Source organism: Silurus aristotelis (genome assembly GCF_946808225.1).
Source record: "Silurus aristotelis genome assembly, chromosome: 24".
Lineage (NCBI taxonomy): Eukaryota > Metazoa > Chordata > Actinopteri > Siluriformes > Siluridae > Silurus > Silurus aristotelis.
In genome coordinates this window covers 19,351,986-19,369,192 of record NC_139597.1, presented here as the reverse complement: position 1 = coordinate 19,369,192, position 17,207 = coordinate 19,351,986, and the positions used below count along the sequence as shown (strand labels likewise).

At 40.1% G+C, this 17,207-nt stretch overlaps 2 protein-coding genes across 8 annotated transcripts in view; both read left to right on the top strand.

Annotated features, from left to right (window-relative positions):
* The window catches only part of abcc9 (ATP-binding cassette, sub-family C (CFTR/MRP), member 9), a 39,822-nt gene extending 30,036 nt beyond the window's left edge, over positions 1-9,786 (top strand). For 5 of the 7 annotated variants that reach the window (XM_083527854.1, XM_083527852.1, XM_083527856.1 and 2 more), the window contains 7 exons: positions 645-775; positions 1,732-1,810; positions 2,775-2,883; positions 3,704-3,807; positions 4,145-4,278; positions 4,514-4,576; positions 5,775-9,786. In XM_083527854.1, the coding sequence (XP_083383980.1) occupies positions 645-775; positions 1,732-1,810; positions 2,775-2,883; positions 3,704-3,807; positions 4,145-4,278; positions 4,514-4,576; positions 5,775-5,912 (758 nt within the window). In that variant the 3' untranslated portion in view covers positions 5,913-9,786. Of the gene's footprint in view, positions 1-644; positions 776-1,731; positions 1,811-2,774; positions 2,884-3,703; positions 3,808-4,144; positions 4,279-4,513; positions 4,577-5,262; positions 5,443-5,774 lie in introns of all 7 variants that reach the window. The other 2 variants (XM_083527857.1, XM_083527853.1) reach the window with 1 other exon arrangement.
* A 152-nt stretch (positions 9,787-9,938) lies between these two features.
* On the top strand, positions 9,939-12,383 carry kcnj8 (potassium inwardly rectifying channel subfamily J member 8). The gene is made up of 2 exons (XM_083527894.1): positions 9,939-10,358; positions 11,106-12,383. Exons 1-2 carry the CDS (start codon positions 10,009-10,011, stop codon positions 12,004-12,006), a joined length of 1,251 nt encoding a protein of 416 aa, XP_083384020.1. The 5' UTR covers positions 9,939-10,008; the 3' UTR covers positions 12,007-12,383.
* The last annotated feature ends 4,824 nt before the right edge of the window (positions 12,384-17,207 follow it).

Here is a 17,207-nt window from a genome sequence, read left to right as displayed (position 1 = left end):
CAAATGTAAACATGTTGACTCTGGAGAACGACGGAGGATTGAGTCAGGAGGACGAGGAGGGACACTACAGCAGAAGCATGTCTGGATCTTTACTGATCAGTCCATCAGACTGCCAAAGAAAGTCCATGTCTATCCACGTCCTCCTCCTCCTCTGTGACGCAATGGAAAAAGGAGCTCTATATCAGCGAATGAGTAGAAACGCAGGAATTCGTCCCAGTGATAAAAACTAGTGATGATTTCAGCTTCTTCAAGTGCTTTCTTCTCATCTAGTGTATCTCTCTGCTGTAAGTCCACTGTGGTGATTCATGGAGCTGCTTCACAAGTCACTGCCTCAGGAGAAGAGCTGTGTCTGAGTCTGTGTTATTCCAGAAAACATTGCAAACCTTCCTGAGAGCTCACATACACCGGCTGAACAGTTCTTACGGCTTTTATCTGTGTTTAGAAAGTGTATTTAGAATTCTTTCGACCCTGTTTTGGTAAACGCACCACATATGAATCTTTTCGTGTTCCACCAGACTGTTCAAACGAAGAGCCGTGATATCAGAGAAATATGTCAAACATTGACATGAAACATTTTAGTTCAGGATCTAAAAGAAAAATGAGAGAGGTGAAGCCTCATCAGACTGTCCCCTTTTCACCCATAGATGTCTCCCAGGTGGCAGAAGACTGGCCTCAGCATGGAGAAATTAAGATCCAGGATTTGTGTGTGAGATACGACCTCATGCTAAAACCTGTTCTTAAACATGTCAATGCTTTCATCAACCCTGGGCAGAAGGTACGTTTGTTTGGATTCATGATAATGATAGTTCCAAATTTATACCAAAATAGTTTTACATCAAAATATAACTGTATGTAATCCCATCTACAATTACACGACATAGCAAAAGTATTGGGACACATGACTTTTCCGGCTATATGTCGTCTTTCTCTAAACTGTTCACACAAACTTCCCACGGCACACAGTTGTATCGCACATCTTTGAACTAGGAGACTCGATCCGTGACAATGCCCCTGTGCACAAAGCCAGCTTCATGAAGATTGCTTTCGATGGGTTCGAGTGGAAGATCTCCTGCTATAAAGCTCTAAACCCTATTGGAATGTGACTGCAACCCTGCAGGCCTCCTCACCTTATCTACATCACGATACAAACACTCTTACAGCTGAACAACGATCTCCACAAATCTAGTCCATCTTCCCAGAAGAATGGAGGGAATTATAACAGCAAATGAGCATTAGTTTGGAATGTGATGTTTAAAAAGCACTTTTTTATTATCATGCCTATTTAACATATTTGTTGATTTTACAAAAAAAAAATGTTTTCAATGAAAATACAAAAACCAAAATATTGTGTTAGTGTAGAAAAGGAGAAAGAGCCATGTGATGTTAATGAAATCGCCTCCACTTCATCATCCAGCTGGCGGTTTTGTCACAACAGTGTTTATTTCCTCACGTCTCTGCCATGCACAGGTTCACTTTTTAGTGTGTCTCATCACTTTAATCAGTTCCATGCCTTAGTTTTACTGTGTATCTTTAAAAAGTGCATAAAACTCGTCCTCTGTTCTGATGTTTTGATGTACAGGCATATTATTTACACAAAGACCTGTCTGGTTTATAACAGCAGTCTGGTACATGAAGGATTGTGACTGTATAAAGGTGGCACATGGGAACATGATTCTCTCTCTCTCTCTCTCTCTCTCTCTCTCTTTTTGTATCACTCTCTCTTTCTCTCAGGTGGGCATTTGTGGGAGAACAGGCAGTGGAAAGTCTTCACTGTCTCTGGCCTTTTTCAATATGGTGGATGTTTTTGAAGGTGAAGCCTCCTCGTATTTCTTCTCTCAAAGGGAACTAAAGTGCGCTGCCATTCTGTGTAGAAGTGGATAAGATTTACGAAGGATTTTTTGATAAATGTCTCTTCATCTCTCGCTTCAAGGAAAGAGCTCCAAAAGACGAAAGCATTCAGGATTCATTTAAACGTCAGACTTCTTCATACTGATTGCTTACCCAGCTCCAGACATATTTCAGCTAGTCTTTTCCTTCCTTTGTTTATGCAGCACCACTTACGTTTTCTGTCACGTTGACAAGCGACAATGATGCCACGTCGAGGCATTAGCTTTTAGAGAACTCGGACACTTCACATTGAGCCTTGTTGATATTTCTAGACATTTTAGACATCACCTCTTTGATTTATGTATGTCTGTGAAGCAGCTGCACTTAAGGCTCATTGAGATTAGTCCAGCCTAACAGAAAGAACAGAGCACCTGCAAACATAAAACATGATATAAAACATTCAGAAATTAATATTTATTCAGTTATCGATATTAGTTCATGCCTTCATTCCGTAGCCTTTTCATTCCGTTATCTTTTGTCCTTTACTTTTGTCGATTCTTTTTAGGTCAGTGAGTTGACATTTTTGTGAACTTGTGGCCAAATCCAAAAATACACATAATCGGTTTTTGAGCATGACCAGTGCTTAATAAAATGTTTTAAACTTCAGATTGAATAAGCACACACTCACAGCGTATCCATATAAAGCTAAAATGAAACGTGCGACTGATTTCACATCACATCTTTCAAACTTTCCACTGAAAAAGTTGGAAGCAGAATATTGCAGTATTATCTCTCCACATTCAGTTCACATTTAGTTCAGTTTAATATGAATAATAAATAAATTCATTTTCAAACTGTACACTGACTGACTATCTACACACTGACTATCTACACACTGTATTTAAGTGTTCTTTAATTATAATGTTGTTGTTTTTTTTTTTTATCAGGAAAGATCATTATTGATGGCATTGATATCTGCAAGCTGCCTCTGCAGACTCTGAGATCCCGGTTGTCCATTATTCTTCAGGATCCAGTGCTGTTTAGTGGCTCCATCCGGTGTGAACACACACACACACACACACACGAACACACACACACACACACACACACACACACACACACACACACACACACACACACACACACACACACACACACACACACACACCACACACACACACACACACACACACACACACACCACACACACACACACACACACACACACACACACACACACACACACACACACACACACACACACACACACAACACACCCACACACACCACACACACACACACCACACACACACACACACACACACATACACACACACACACTATTTACCCAGCACTTAATCATTCTTATCTTCATCTAAGCAAGCACTGTGTTCCTATGATGTTGTGTAGAGAAACCCAAACTGTTTCACTATCACTGCTTTCCATCATCGGTTCATCTGAAAAGTGCTGCTGATGGTTTACATGAAGCAGAGCTAATAGCACTGATAGCTTGTTAATCCCAGGAGGTTCTGTGTTAATATAGCATAGGCCCGGTTTGGACTGCGGCGATGAGCCCAGAATGCCACGCCAAGGCCTTTCACAAAGCGTTCAGTGGGAAATGCGGTTCAGTGATGAAGTAAGAGTAATGCATGGTAGAAAGACTTTTCCCTAGTGCTCTTGAAGAACATGAGGTCAGTGGAGTGAAGCCAGGCTCATTGCCATTGCCTCTTATGGTCATGCAGTGTTCTTCTTTACAGCACTGTACATGCATATGGTCATTCTTTCCCCAGTATGGGTGTATAGTGTGTTTGTTTGATCATTTTGTTTCGTGTGTGTGTGTGTGTGTGTGTGTGTGTGTGTGTGTGTGTGTCCTCAGTTTTAACCTGGATCCAGAATGCACTTGCACAGATGACAGGCTTTGGGAGGCTCTAGAAATCGCACAGCTGAAGAACATGGTCAAAGCACTCCCAGGAGGACTGGGTATGGAGGGGTTTGAGGAGGCTTAAAGCAAAAAAGTCTAAAAACTGCACTTGAGTTGAACTGATCCTTCTGATTATGTGTGAAGGTTTAGAATGGAATGTTATGCATGACTTGTAATAATGCTTTATTATTAGCCTGTACTCGGTTTTATTCCACACACATATCAGCAGCTCTTATACTGATGGATAAATGATATGGGCAAAAGTTTGTGGACACCTGAATATACGCGCCACGTTTGGGCGGAGAAGTCAGGTGTCCAGGTACTTTTGGTCACATTGTGTACTCTGCTTAGGAAGATAAATTGTCATGCAACAGTGGAACCTTGAACTGTGTACAGATGCGATAGTAACAGAAGGAGGAGAGAACTTCAGCGTGGGTCAGCGGCAGCTCTTCTGCCTCGCCCGAGCTTTTGTTCGTAAGAGCAGCATCCTTATCATGGACGAGGCCACTGCCTCCATCGACATGGCAACGGTAAAAAAAAACCTCCCTGCTCTCCAAATATGCAAATCTGGACATATAACAAAGTCTGTTTTGCTTATAATGTTTTATAGATCCAATTAAAAGCAGTGAATATTTATTCTAGAGCTTTGGAGTGCAGCATTTATCAGACATTTCCCACTGAGTGTTCTTCATCAAGTAGTTTACTTAGAGTCATCACACTTTCAGCTGGCAGTCACAGACGCTCTGCGTGTGCTTCCTTTCACAGGAGAACATTTTACAGAAGGTTGTGATGACAGCGTTTGCTGACCGCACCGTCGTCACCATAGCAGTAAGTTCCCTTCATAGGAAACACTCCTATAGCTGCACTGCAGGAGCGGAGCGGGAGTCAGAAAACAGCAGAGCGAGATGTTCAGTGCTTACAAGCGTCACAGTTTCCATTCTGCCTTTTCCACCATAATCTGTTTTAGTGCTGAATACAGAATGACTTAAAGGTCTTTGATTGCACTTCATAATAATAGTGGGAGGTGGTAGCTCAGTGGTTAAGATGATGGACTTCTGATTAGAAGGTCATAAGTACAAATCCCTGACCACCTCCAAGCTGCTTCTGCTGGGCCCCTAAGCAAGGCCCTTGACCCTCAACTGCTCAGGATATAAATAGATCAATGTAAGTCGCTGATGTCCAGAGATACATAGCAGGAAAATCCTTAGCTGGAGCCTGAGTGTGCAGAAGAGCTTGGTGATGATGTGATTAAATCCTAATGCCTTGATTATAGGTGTTATTTTGGACAATCCAGTATAGAGAGCGGAGATCAATTCAAGTGGATTAAAACGAGTTGAAAATAAGAACTTTCCTGATATCTCCATTACCTTCCCTGCTGCTATTTTCCTCTCCTCATCCACTTACTTATTCTTTTTCTCCGGTTGTCTGTTTATCTGTTTCTATTTCACTTTGCTTCATTCCCCTGTACTTTCTCTTTCTTTCTCTTCCTTCTCTCCATCTTTTCTGTGGCGAAGCATCTGGTCTCCTCCATTGTGGAGGCGGAGCAGGTGCTGGTCTTTTCCTCTGGGATTCTGGTGGAGTGTGACAGTGCTGCGAACCTGTTAGCGCAGGAGGAAAGCCTGTTCAGAAGGCTAGTGCGCACACACAAGTAACCCCACCACCCGCAATGCCCTCAGACCTGCACCCGCACCCTGGTTGGTAATCATACGACTCTTCTGTGTGCCATTTGAAAGCTCTGAGTAACTCCAAGCCCCTGTGGGTCAGTGTTATTCATTCATGTGGTCCAGGAGTCAAAAATGATGTGGAGTGATTAGTGTAGCATCATCATGTGATGTCCAGCTTCACTTTTTAATGAGATATTAAACTGTTCTCTCCTATAGGCATTAATGTCTTAATAACAATATGCTTTTATCTAAATGTGTTTGTCTGCTGATGTTTGCCTCTGTGTGTGTGTGTGTGTGTGTGTGTGTGTGTGTGTGTGTGTGTGTGTGCGTGCGTGTGTGTGTGTGCGCGTGTTCCCTCGCAGCACCGGGTTCACACTATCCTGACGGCTGATCTCGTGATCGTGATGAAGAGAGGGAACATACTTGAGTACGGGAAACCAGAGACGCTGATGGAGCAGGAGGACGGCATGTTCGCCTCCTTCGTCAAAGCAGACATGTAGATGCACTATCCGTCAGAACGCACCTCCACACACACTCACACACACTCACACACACACTGCTGACGTACAAAGAAGGAACGAGTTTTTTCTTATTTTATAAACAGGCAGATTGATTTCTTATATAACTGCAGTATTTGATTCTTTTTGGGTTCTTTTTTTTCCTTTTTACATTAAGTTAATGATGTATGTGTGTTAATAAAAGTAACAGCAGCTATATATATATATATATATATAGTGTATAATGTATGAACTGGTACTAACACTGTACACAGTCGTCGGCACACCTGAGAGTCGACACAACCTGTCTGTCTAATGTGCATTGCTGAGTTTCACTGAAAGGATGACTTGTAACACAACAGAGGCACTAATTACTATGCAAAATATATTTTTTGTATCTGAACATTGTACAATAGGAGTGGTGAAAAGATTTCATTTGCAGTATGTTAGTGAGCTTCTTCTTTTTTTTGCCTGATTGCTGAAACCAATTTCCAATCCTAGTTAGTAGATTTGTATTTCTGTTCTTTTTTTTTCTACACAAACTCTCCAGCTTTGTATTTTCTTCCTGTTGGATGGGGAGTGTAAACGCTCATCTCTGACTTGTACTTAACAAATACAATGCTGGCTCTGAGAAGATGCCATTGTCCTCTTTTATATACAAAAGCTCCTAAATGCTTGATTAATGCGCCCCCACTGAGACGGGACGGGTCGGGACGGGACGGTTCTGCTGTTTGTCTCCTGGTTATGAATCGCTGATAAAACACAGTCTCCTGAGACAGTTCTCTCTGAGCAGGACTTCACTTAACACCTACTCACAATGCCATCCTAACATCTTTAGCCCAGCTGCGTCACACCAATTCACACCTCTACACTCCACGATCGGTCCTGCCACCTTAACCCCATCATCAGGATTATTATTTCCCCTACACCACAGTGTTCCTGGGCTACTGTGTGTATTACTACAGTGTGGAGTCTTTGTCTGAACCCATTGACGGTGTGATGTGACATCATAAGTGTGGAAATGTCAGAGGTTTTTCCCACCATTTGTTAAACCTGATGAGCACTGAACTCCCTCCATGATTAGAAGAAGTCCAGCTGTTCCACTTTGTTCCCATTAGACAACATTTTTGCTCTTTCTCCATGTTTTTGTGTTTGTATATTCATTAGATTAAATATCATTGCTGTTAAAGTTGATCTTAGCCAAGCGATCTACTCTACGTAACATGATCCATTTGCCCACCACTGTTTTCACTGAATTCTATTGAGGGCCACTCTTTACTTTTTTTTTGTTTTATAAAGCAAATCACAGCATTTCAGTATTTATGGTACAGCGGTACTCCATGATTAAATCTGAAGAGACCTGGATCCCAAAACACTTCATGCGATGAATACTGCGTTCTCCGAGGACGACTGCCTTACCCATGTGTATTTATATGTATTTTTGGATGACACACCGTGCCATGCAGAAACCCGCAGCGTTATATGCAATATTTCTTACAAGCATTTTAAGCTGACTCGTCTTAAATGTACATATTGTAACTACTGTTCACAGCATAAACATTTAACATTAAACTGTGTGCCTACTTTTTTCTTTTTTTTTTTTACAATTGAATAAAAGCTGAAGTGCTAAACATTGTAAATTTGTGTCATCTTTACATTGTTGAAAATATGAAAGCATTTTTTTGAGAAATCAGTGCAAATGAACGGAATCAAAAATGAACCTCCAGTGACCAGTTTTCAGAATCATAGTTTTATCCTATGAACATTACAGAATTAAACATTATTCCAAAACTTCATGCTAATCACAGTCATGAAAACCTTTTAGTTGACCCAGAGTACGTTCTGAAAATGTTCCATGTTTATTCCCCATAATTACATCACTGCATAAAATCTTTTTCATAACAGCACGTGGTATTTTCTCGTTTTAAACAAAAAACTTTTCTGTACGTCTTTCTCCTTCAAGACTGTCGTCACTGAAATAAATATTTTAACTGCCTTCAACAGAAAAATACCTTTTTTTTTTAATTAATATTTAATAAATCCAAGTTTGCATAAATAAATACATCTGGGGAAAAAAATAGATGAGAAAAGACAGGATTGTCAGCTGTGCACAGGAAAAGATGATTTAAAAAAAAAAAAATGACTAAAGATATTTTGAAGATTTACATTCACATGTAGAATTTGGGTAACAGGATTATATTCACTTACTGCTCTTTTTCTCATGGTTTATTTAGATGTATTTATTTAAGACTTCCTGCTGAATGTGTGCTTTATGGAATCGTCTAAATCATTTTAGAGGAAAATGAATGCAGTAAAAATACATTTATTGTAATGCAGAAAACGTGAGAAAGTAAATTCAGGCAGGATCTATAAGGCTTACATAATCTGGGGTTTTATTTTTTACTTATCCCACGTCTGTCTAGAAAGATCTCCTGCTAAGTGATTAGAGGATTAGCAGTAAGTCTGTATAATGTTAATGCTACGTGATATGCCAGAGCTGCACCATTAAAAGCTTTACATGAGAAATAAGGCTTAGTGGGAATGTTGGTAATACACTGGTGGGTTTTGAGGGTTGTTGGTTTGTTATTTTTTGTTGATTTTCAAGGAGCTGGCATTTATAAATGTTCATTTCTTTACTCTTGGTGATTTAACCCTCACTGTGACTAGCGATAAACTGATTTATACATCATGCATATTAAAAAGCTCTTTTCATTTTAGGATATAGTGTGATCTTTTAATTCATCTTCTAGGAGAATGCACCACAACCTGCCCTAAAATGCACATCGGTTCCTTACAAAAATGGTCAAAGTTCTATCAGTTCTGTTAATTATAAATTCGGGTCTGAACATCCTATTTTATCAGGACTCATGCAGTCGTGTCCATCGGTGCTGAAAGGTTCCCACTAACGCACTTGTTATTGTACTGAACTTACAGAGATGTCAATGAACTTCATTTGCTGGCAACATTCTCAGATGCTGGGTAGAGGTTCCCTGGTGTTAAAGCAGATAAGGATCCTGCACTCTCACTGGGCAGGGAACTGATCCAGACACCTGGGGGGTTACACAAGCCTGTTCACTCTCAGTGCCGGTCCTGGACCTGAATTAAATATCAAGGTTGCATCAAGACGGCCTGCTGAGGAGACCCCTAATGGGAGAAGCCAAATGATAACAACAACAGCATTCTCAGATGTGAGTGCAGCAGATAGTGTTGCTACCTCACAGCATCGAGATCTTTCTGAATTTGAACCTGAAGTTACTGCATTTTTTCTCTCTGAAACCTCTCGTGTTCTTCCAGTTCATACCAGTAGGAAGGGTGATGTTATGAGGCTGGTTCTGCTAAATTGCATGTAAAGTGTGTGCGGTGCTCTGAGATGGTCTGGGGTTCCCTCACAGCCTGGATCCAGGAGAAAGCAGTTACTGGTGATCTCCAGGAACACAATTAGGAAACATGGACAAGTCTGGGAAAGTTAAGCGGGCCTTGTATCGCCCCCTGCAGGTCACATGTAGAATTTATTCACTATTTATTTGATTTCACTTTTGTTGTAAAGAGTTTTGAGTGTTGAAGATCTGAAGCCATGACTTGTTTAATAGTATTTCGTTCTGTGCAGTTACATGAGACATTAATTAATATGGAAAAGACGCAGGTTTGGAGAAGGTCTGGAGAAAGGCTGGAGTATTTTGCAGGACATGAGCAGGGTTCCATTCTGTAGTTGTGTTGATGTAGAAGATTGTGCACGAGGCAGTGACCGCCCCTGACATGTACGTCAGCTGGAGATGAACTTGGAGCAGCCTCTCTGGAGTGTGTGGTGAGCAGCAGAACCTTTTTTTGTTGCACGCATCCCTTTCAGCGTCTCCCCAAAAAAAAGAAACAAGAGAGAGAAAGTAAGGACAAGTTTCTGTGCGTAACTTTCGGTCAGATGTAAACCACTGCAGCACATCTGTCGGGTTAAACAGCTGGAATGTGAGACTGCGTCTAAGTGTTGGATGGAGCTGTGCGCCGTCTGTGTGTTTGCGCTTCTTTTCTGTTTTATTTTTAACATTTCTCCTGAATTAAATGCACGGTTATCGCCTGTCCGCGGGCGGTAACGTGCTGAACAGACATGCTGGCGAGGAAAAGCATCATCCCGGAGGAGTTCGCGCTGCCCGCGCTGGCGTCGCGCGCGCCACGGAAGCCGGTGTTCAGGGACCGCGTGAACAAGGCTCGCTTCATTGCCAAAAGCGGCGCGTGCAACCTCGCGCACAAGAACATCCGCGAGCAGGGCCGCTTCCTGCAGGACGTCTTCACCACGCTGGTGGACCTCAAGTGGCGCTTCACCCTCGTCATCTTCACTATGACGTTCCTGTGCAGCTGGTTGCTCTTCGCCATGGCCTGGTGGCTCGTCGCGTTCGCGCATGGAGACCTGGATCTCGCCCGTCAGTCCGGCGTCGAGCAGTGCGTCACCAATGTCAAGTAAGTCCAAGTGCATGGAGATGCGACCTTCTGATCTGCACACCAAGCGTCCTGGACATCAGGATGCACTTCATAGCCTACACATCAGTCCTGAGCTAAAAAAAAAAAACCTGCTCCAAGTCCAAAATGACAAAAACATGAAGCTTGTAATTGTCAGAAAATCAGCAAGAAATTAATCCTTCACATCAGTTATGAGTCTATAAGACACATCTATCAGGTCCTTCATGAGCTTCATGGGATTTTCTGGAAGGTTTTGTACACACTGACATGGTAGTTTTGTGTCTTGAATATTACGTGAATCATGTTTTTTTTGTGTACATGATGAATATAAGTGAATTTCCTGGTCTTCCCTCACACACACATCTCACTGCAGCACAATGACGAGATGCAGGAGAAGCTCAGGAGTGCTTTAGATCTCATTCCTGCTTGATTTCTATCCATGTTAAGAACATTTACATGTTTATATTTTGCCCAGAAGTACATACAGTGATATAAAGGTTCCTCAAAACTTTCACTGCATAAGCATGATCAGAGCTCATGCTGGTTGCTCAAGGAAACATCTAGATCATAAATAGACTCATAGAGTTCTTCAGGTCTGGGGAGGAAACATTTTACAAAATTACTAACCATCAGCTCTCCGTCAACTCTTTAATAAAAAATGAAAAACAGTAGTAATGTAAGGTTAAGTAAAATCTCGGATGTGTTTTGAATCTCTTGTCTAAAATATGATCATCTTTCTCCTCCCAGGTCCTTCACCTCTGCCTTCCTGTTCTCCATTGAGGTGCAGGTCACTATAGGTTTTGGTGGCCGCATGATTACAGAGCAATGTCCGATCGCCATCACGGTTCTGATCCTGCAGAACATCGCCGGGCTCATCATCAATGCCGTCATGCTGGGCTGCATCTTCATGAAGACGGCGCAGTCGCACAGACGTGCCGAGACGCTTATCTTCAGCCGCCAGGCCTGCATCGCCGTGCGCAACAGCCGTCTGTGCTTCATGATCCGAGTGGGCGACTTGCGCAAGAGCATGATCATCAACGCAGCTGTGCGCCTCCAGGTGGTGCGCAAGACCACCACGCCTGAAGGAGAGGTCATCCCTATCCACCAGATCGACATCCAGAGTGAGAGTGCCGTGGCCAGCAACAGTATTTTCCTCCTGGCACCACTGATCATCTGCCACGTCATCGATAAAGACAGTCCACTCTATGACCTGTCAGCCATGGAGCTGCAGTGCAGTGACCTGGAGATCATTGTGATCCTCGAGGGTGTTGTGGAGACCACGGGGATCACCACGCAGGCTCGCACTTCTTATGTGAGTGAGGAGATCCAGTGGGGTCACCGCTTCGTGCCTATCGTCACTGAAGAGGAGGGGGTTTACTCAGTGGACTACTCTAAGTTTGGGAACACGGTGAAGGTCGGGACGCCGGGCTGCAGCGCCCGTGAGCTCGACGAGAAGCCGTCCATCCTCATCCAGACCATGCAGAAGAGCGAGCTCTCGCATCAGAACTCTCTGCGTAAGAGGAACTCCATGCGCCGAAACAACTCCATTCGCAAGAACAACTCCATGCAGCGCAACAACCTGTCACTAGCTGTACCCAAGGTGCAGTTCTTTACACCTGAAGGGGGGCAGAACGTCGCCGTCACATGACATGCACCAGACCAACCTCTGGATTACACGAGGTTCAGCGGCTCCCCGTTCCTGTCATGGTCCAACAAACCTCTTCATGCTGTTCTGTCTAACTTTTCCACTGCTCTTCTAAAGGAGCAGCAACTGCGTGTCTGCTTTCTTCCTTTTCTGTTTTATACAAATCAATTTAGTAAATATGTTTTATATAAAAACATGTCTGAGAGCGAGGAAGAGGAGTTTCTCCTCTCTCACTTTTCATCACTATTTCTGTCCATTACAGCAATATTTCACAGCTCTGTATTATACTGTTGTAATATTGTCACTGACTCTGTACACACTGAGAAATTTAATTCATGTTTTGGGAATAAACAAGAATTTTTTTAATGCACAGTAATAAATAAGTCTTTTGTTCTGTTTGCTGTTTTCACTGCTTCTGATTTAACTTGATGTCAGTGTTATATTTATAAAAGAACATGTCGATATTATTTAACACTTTTAAACACTTTTAAATTTATTTTTGTAATGTTTTATATCATATAAGGTTTTTTTTATTCGCAATCTCAAAAAGATTTAAAACACACACACACACACACACACACACACACACACACACACACACACTCATACTACACACACACACATACACACACACATTCATACTACACACACACACACACACACACACACATACACACACACACACACACACACACACACACACACACACTCATACCACACACACACACACACACACACACACACTCATACTACACACACACACACACTCACACACACACACACACACACACACACACACACTCATACTACACATATACACACACACTCATACTACACACACACACACACACACACACACACAAACACACACACACACACTCATACTACACACACACACACACACTCACACACACACACACACACACACACACACACACACTCATACTACACACACACACACACACACACTCATACTACACACACACACACACACACACACACACACACACACACACACACACACACACACACTCATACTACACACACACACTCACACACACACACACACACACACACACTCATACTACACATATACACACACACTCATACTACACACACAAACACACACACACACACACACTCTGGCTCTGGCATGGAGAAGCTGATGCTGGATCTGTGATGATCACAAATGCTGAGCTTATAAAACCAGGAGCTACTGATCATAAAGACTGTATAAGACTGCAGAAAGAACATCACTTATAATCTTATACTCCAGTGCTCATGTTAGTTCTCACTCTCCAGTGTTCTGTATTGTTGAAAGATTTATGATCAAACTCTTGATGTCACCCAAATGAGGATGAGGTTCTGCTTTTGAGTCTGGTTCCTCTCAAGGTTTCTTCCTCATAACATCTAAGGGAGTTTTTTCTTGCCACTGTCTCCATGCTGCTCATCAGGGACAAACGCACACCATTCACCTTCACTGTTGTTTTCTGTAAAGCTGCTTTGAGACAATGTCTGTTGTGAAAAGCGCAATACAAATAAACTTGACTTGACTTGACTTGACACTCATACTACACACACACACACACACACACACACACACACACACACACACACACACACACACACACACACACACACACACACACACACACACACACACACTATATATACACTGTAATGGGGGTAAGATATATTTTCAACTTGTGGTCTCTTATGATACATTTTGGACCAGGCAGTGTTTATTATTATTATTATTATTATTATTATTATTATTATTATTATTATTATTATTATTATTCAGCTTATTCAGTTTATTATCTTTATAATTAATACAAATTCAGTATTGTTGTTTGTGTTAAAATTCAGTGGTAGTGATGAATTTGCTCAATGTTACACAAATGATTTATAAAAAATAATTGCTATATATATAAAACTATTTTCCAAATGCAGGCCGTCTCTAATCTAAAAGCTCGTCCCTGTAGTTGCTCTGTAGTGACAGCTTGGTGCTGCTGGGGTTTGAACCCATGACCTTCTGATCAGTAACCCACTGTCTTTTTGGACCACCAGCAAATGTGACATTATAATAATAATAATAATAATAATAATAATAATAATAATAATAATAATAATAATAATAATAATAATAATTATTATTATTATTATTATTATTATTATTATTATTATTATTATTATTCCATCCTGAAATTTTCACCTCCCACTCAGAGAAGCTTATTTTTCTTCACGTGATTCATTGTTGTGAAGGTTCCGAGTGCACACTGGGTCATTATAGGAAGCCCTGGAGCAAAAAAGGGAAAGAAGCAAACAAGCAATCAATCAACAGCAGCACTGAGTCGAAATCAACTTCTTTAGCATTTAAAATCACTCGATAGATTTCATTTGTCTGAAATAGTTTAAATAAAGGAAACCCAGTGAACAGCACAGGATCCTTACCGTGACCCCGGCACCATGTGAATGCACAAGAACAACAAAAAGATTCACAAATTTTATATGAAATAATTAAAGGATTGTTTTATTTATTATAAATACTCTGTTACACATTTTTTAAATATAAAAAAAATAAATGTAAATGTAATTTAAATGTAAAAAAATATAAAAACACGATCAAAATCATCTAATCTTTTATATATAGCAGGAGAAGAACAGAAAGATGGTGGACATCAGACACCTTCATATTCCTTACAATCATCTTTTTCCAAATTCCTCTTTTACCTTCCCATTTCCCCAAAGACCGGATGTGGAATTTAAAGAGGAAATTACCAGCACTCTTTATTTCCTTTACATTATTTATAGCCTTTGAATGACAAATATGTATAAATAAACAGATAGATTATTCATCAATCAAACAGATACATAGACCAATGTAGAAATTTATCCAATTTTTAAAAGATATCATGTATATATTTGTTTTCAGTAAATTGAAACTGAATGATTACTGCCATCTTGTGGCAAAATTGTGTAATAATCAGGTTTACATAAACTTAACACTGCCATCTTCTGGCCATAGGATATAATTACCAGGAAAACACCATGTAACCACAGTCTGTAATAACGGAGCCTATTGTATACTGCCATCAGGTGGTCATATGGTGAAATTACAAAGTTTAAAAATGTTTTATATAACAAATTACAAAACAATGGAACAAAAATAATAAAACGATATAAAACGAAAAAAAAAAAAGGTTAAGTAAGGTATAAGGTATCATTATACAGTTTCCATATAATATTGATTTATTATTTTATTATTAGTAGTATTTTATTTATTATTAGTACACCAAGTAACCAGTCTGTAATAACAAAGCCTATTGTGTACTGCCACCAGGTGGTCAAACTGTGTAATTACAAAGTTTAACAATGTTTTATATAACAAATTACAAAACAATAGAACAAAAATAATAAAACCATATAAAATGGAAACAAGGCTCAGTGAAGTATAAGGTATGGTTATACAGTTTTCGTTTTATATCGTTTTATTATTTTATTATTACATAAATCAATGTAGAAATGTATATTCAATTTAAAAAAAAACATCATGTATATATTTGTTTTCTGTAGATTGAAACTGAATAAATACTGCCATCTTGTGGCAAAATAGTGTAATAATCGGGTTTAAATAAACTTATCACTGCCATCTTGTGGCCATAGAATATAATTACCAGGTACACAATGTAACCACAGTCTGTAATAACGGAGCCTATTGTATACTACCATCAGGTGGTCATATGGTGTAATTACAAAGTTTAACAATGTTTTATATAACAAATTACAAAACAATAGAACAAAAATAATAAAACGATATAAAACGGAAAAAAGGTTCAGTAAGGTATAAGATATCGTTTTACAGTTTCCATTTTATATCGATTTATGATTTTATTATTAGTAGTATTTTATTTATTATTAGTAGACTATGTAACTACAGTCTATTAACAAAGCCTATTGTATACTGACATCAAGTGGTCATATGGTGTAACTACAAAGTTAAAAATGTTTTATATAACAAAATTCCAAAACAATGGAACAAAAACAATTCAACGATCTAAAACAGAAACAAAACGGGCTCAGTGAATGCTTTCCCGCACAATTTTCCAACTTATTCAACATTTTGAAGTGAAAAAAACACTATACGGTAAGACGTTGATGACGTAGGTAATCCCATCGTGCTTTGCGGCATGATTCGTGAACACATTTTTAAACGCGTGCTGGTTATTCAGGTGAATAAAATCAAAGTTAAGAGTAGTGTGTGTTGTATTAAGAGCGGATGATGAATCTGTGTGTGTGTGTATGGAGTGTGTGTTGTCAGGGTGATGACACTCACCGTGTGTGTGATCAGTGTGCAGTATGGTGTCGTCGCTGCTCCTCACTCCTGATCTCCAGCTTTGCGCAGTGGCAGTATCGTAGCCTATGAGGTTTATCCGAGGCGCGATTATTGCTAGTTGAAAACTTTACCCAATACCCCGCCTGGACGACTTGCAATATAGTCGGCTATGGCAATTTTTGACGGTCTCTACGGAGACTGATTTACTGGTGAAAAAAAAGAATTAATTTTAAACTTAAAACAGTTTAAGAAAAATTTCTTTAAATATTCTGATGAACCGATCTTAATTTTGAACCAATGAACCAATCTTTATTTTGCACATTTAGTTTATTTCGTTCCTTTAATCAGAAATAAAATATTGCATATACAATAAACAGATTTCCAAAAGGTCTACATACACAAATGTGTAAATATGACAACGCAGCTAAAGGCAAATTATAATCAACAGAATGAGGAGCTTCACCTCTCATATCTACGTGTCGTTCTTTTGTCACGTTACTCATAATTATTGCAATGTCAAGATTCAGAATGCATTGAGTAGCGTCTATGGGAGTCACGTGATAAAAGAACGAGTCGGACCAGAGGATCCATGAGATAAATGACTGCATTCTGTTTTCTGTAAAAAACCTATTTTGTGACGCTTTGCTCACGCGACCAGTAGAAAATGAACGAATCACTTTGAGACGACTCGTTCTTTTGAGTCACATTAAAGAATCGTTCATAAATGACTCATCACTAGCTAGCTCCACTGTGTGTGATGGGAAGCACAGTAAAGAGTAGTGAAAATCCCCCATCACCGACTCACAACTACCTGCCATTAAACTCCTTCACCACAGCAGATATCTACACAGAAAAAACACCATCAGCG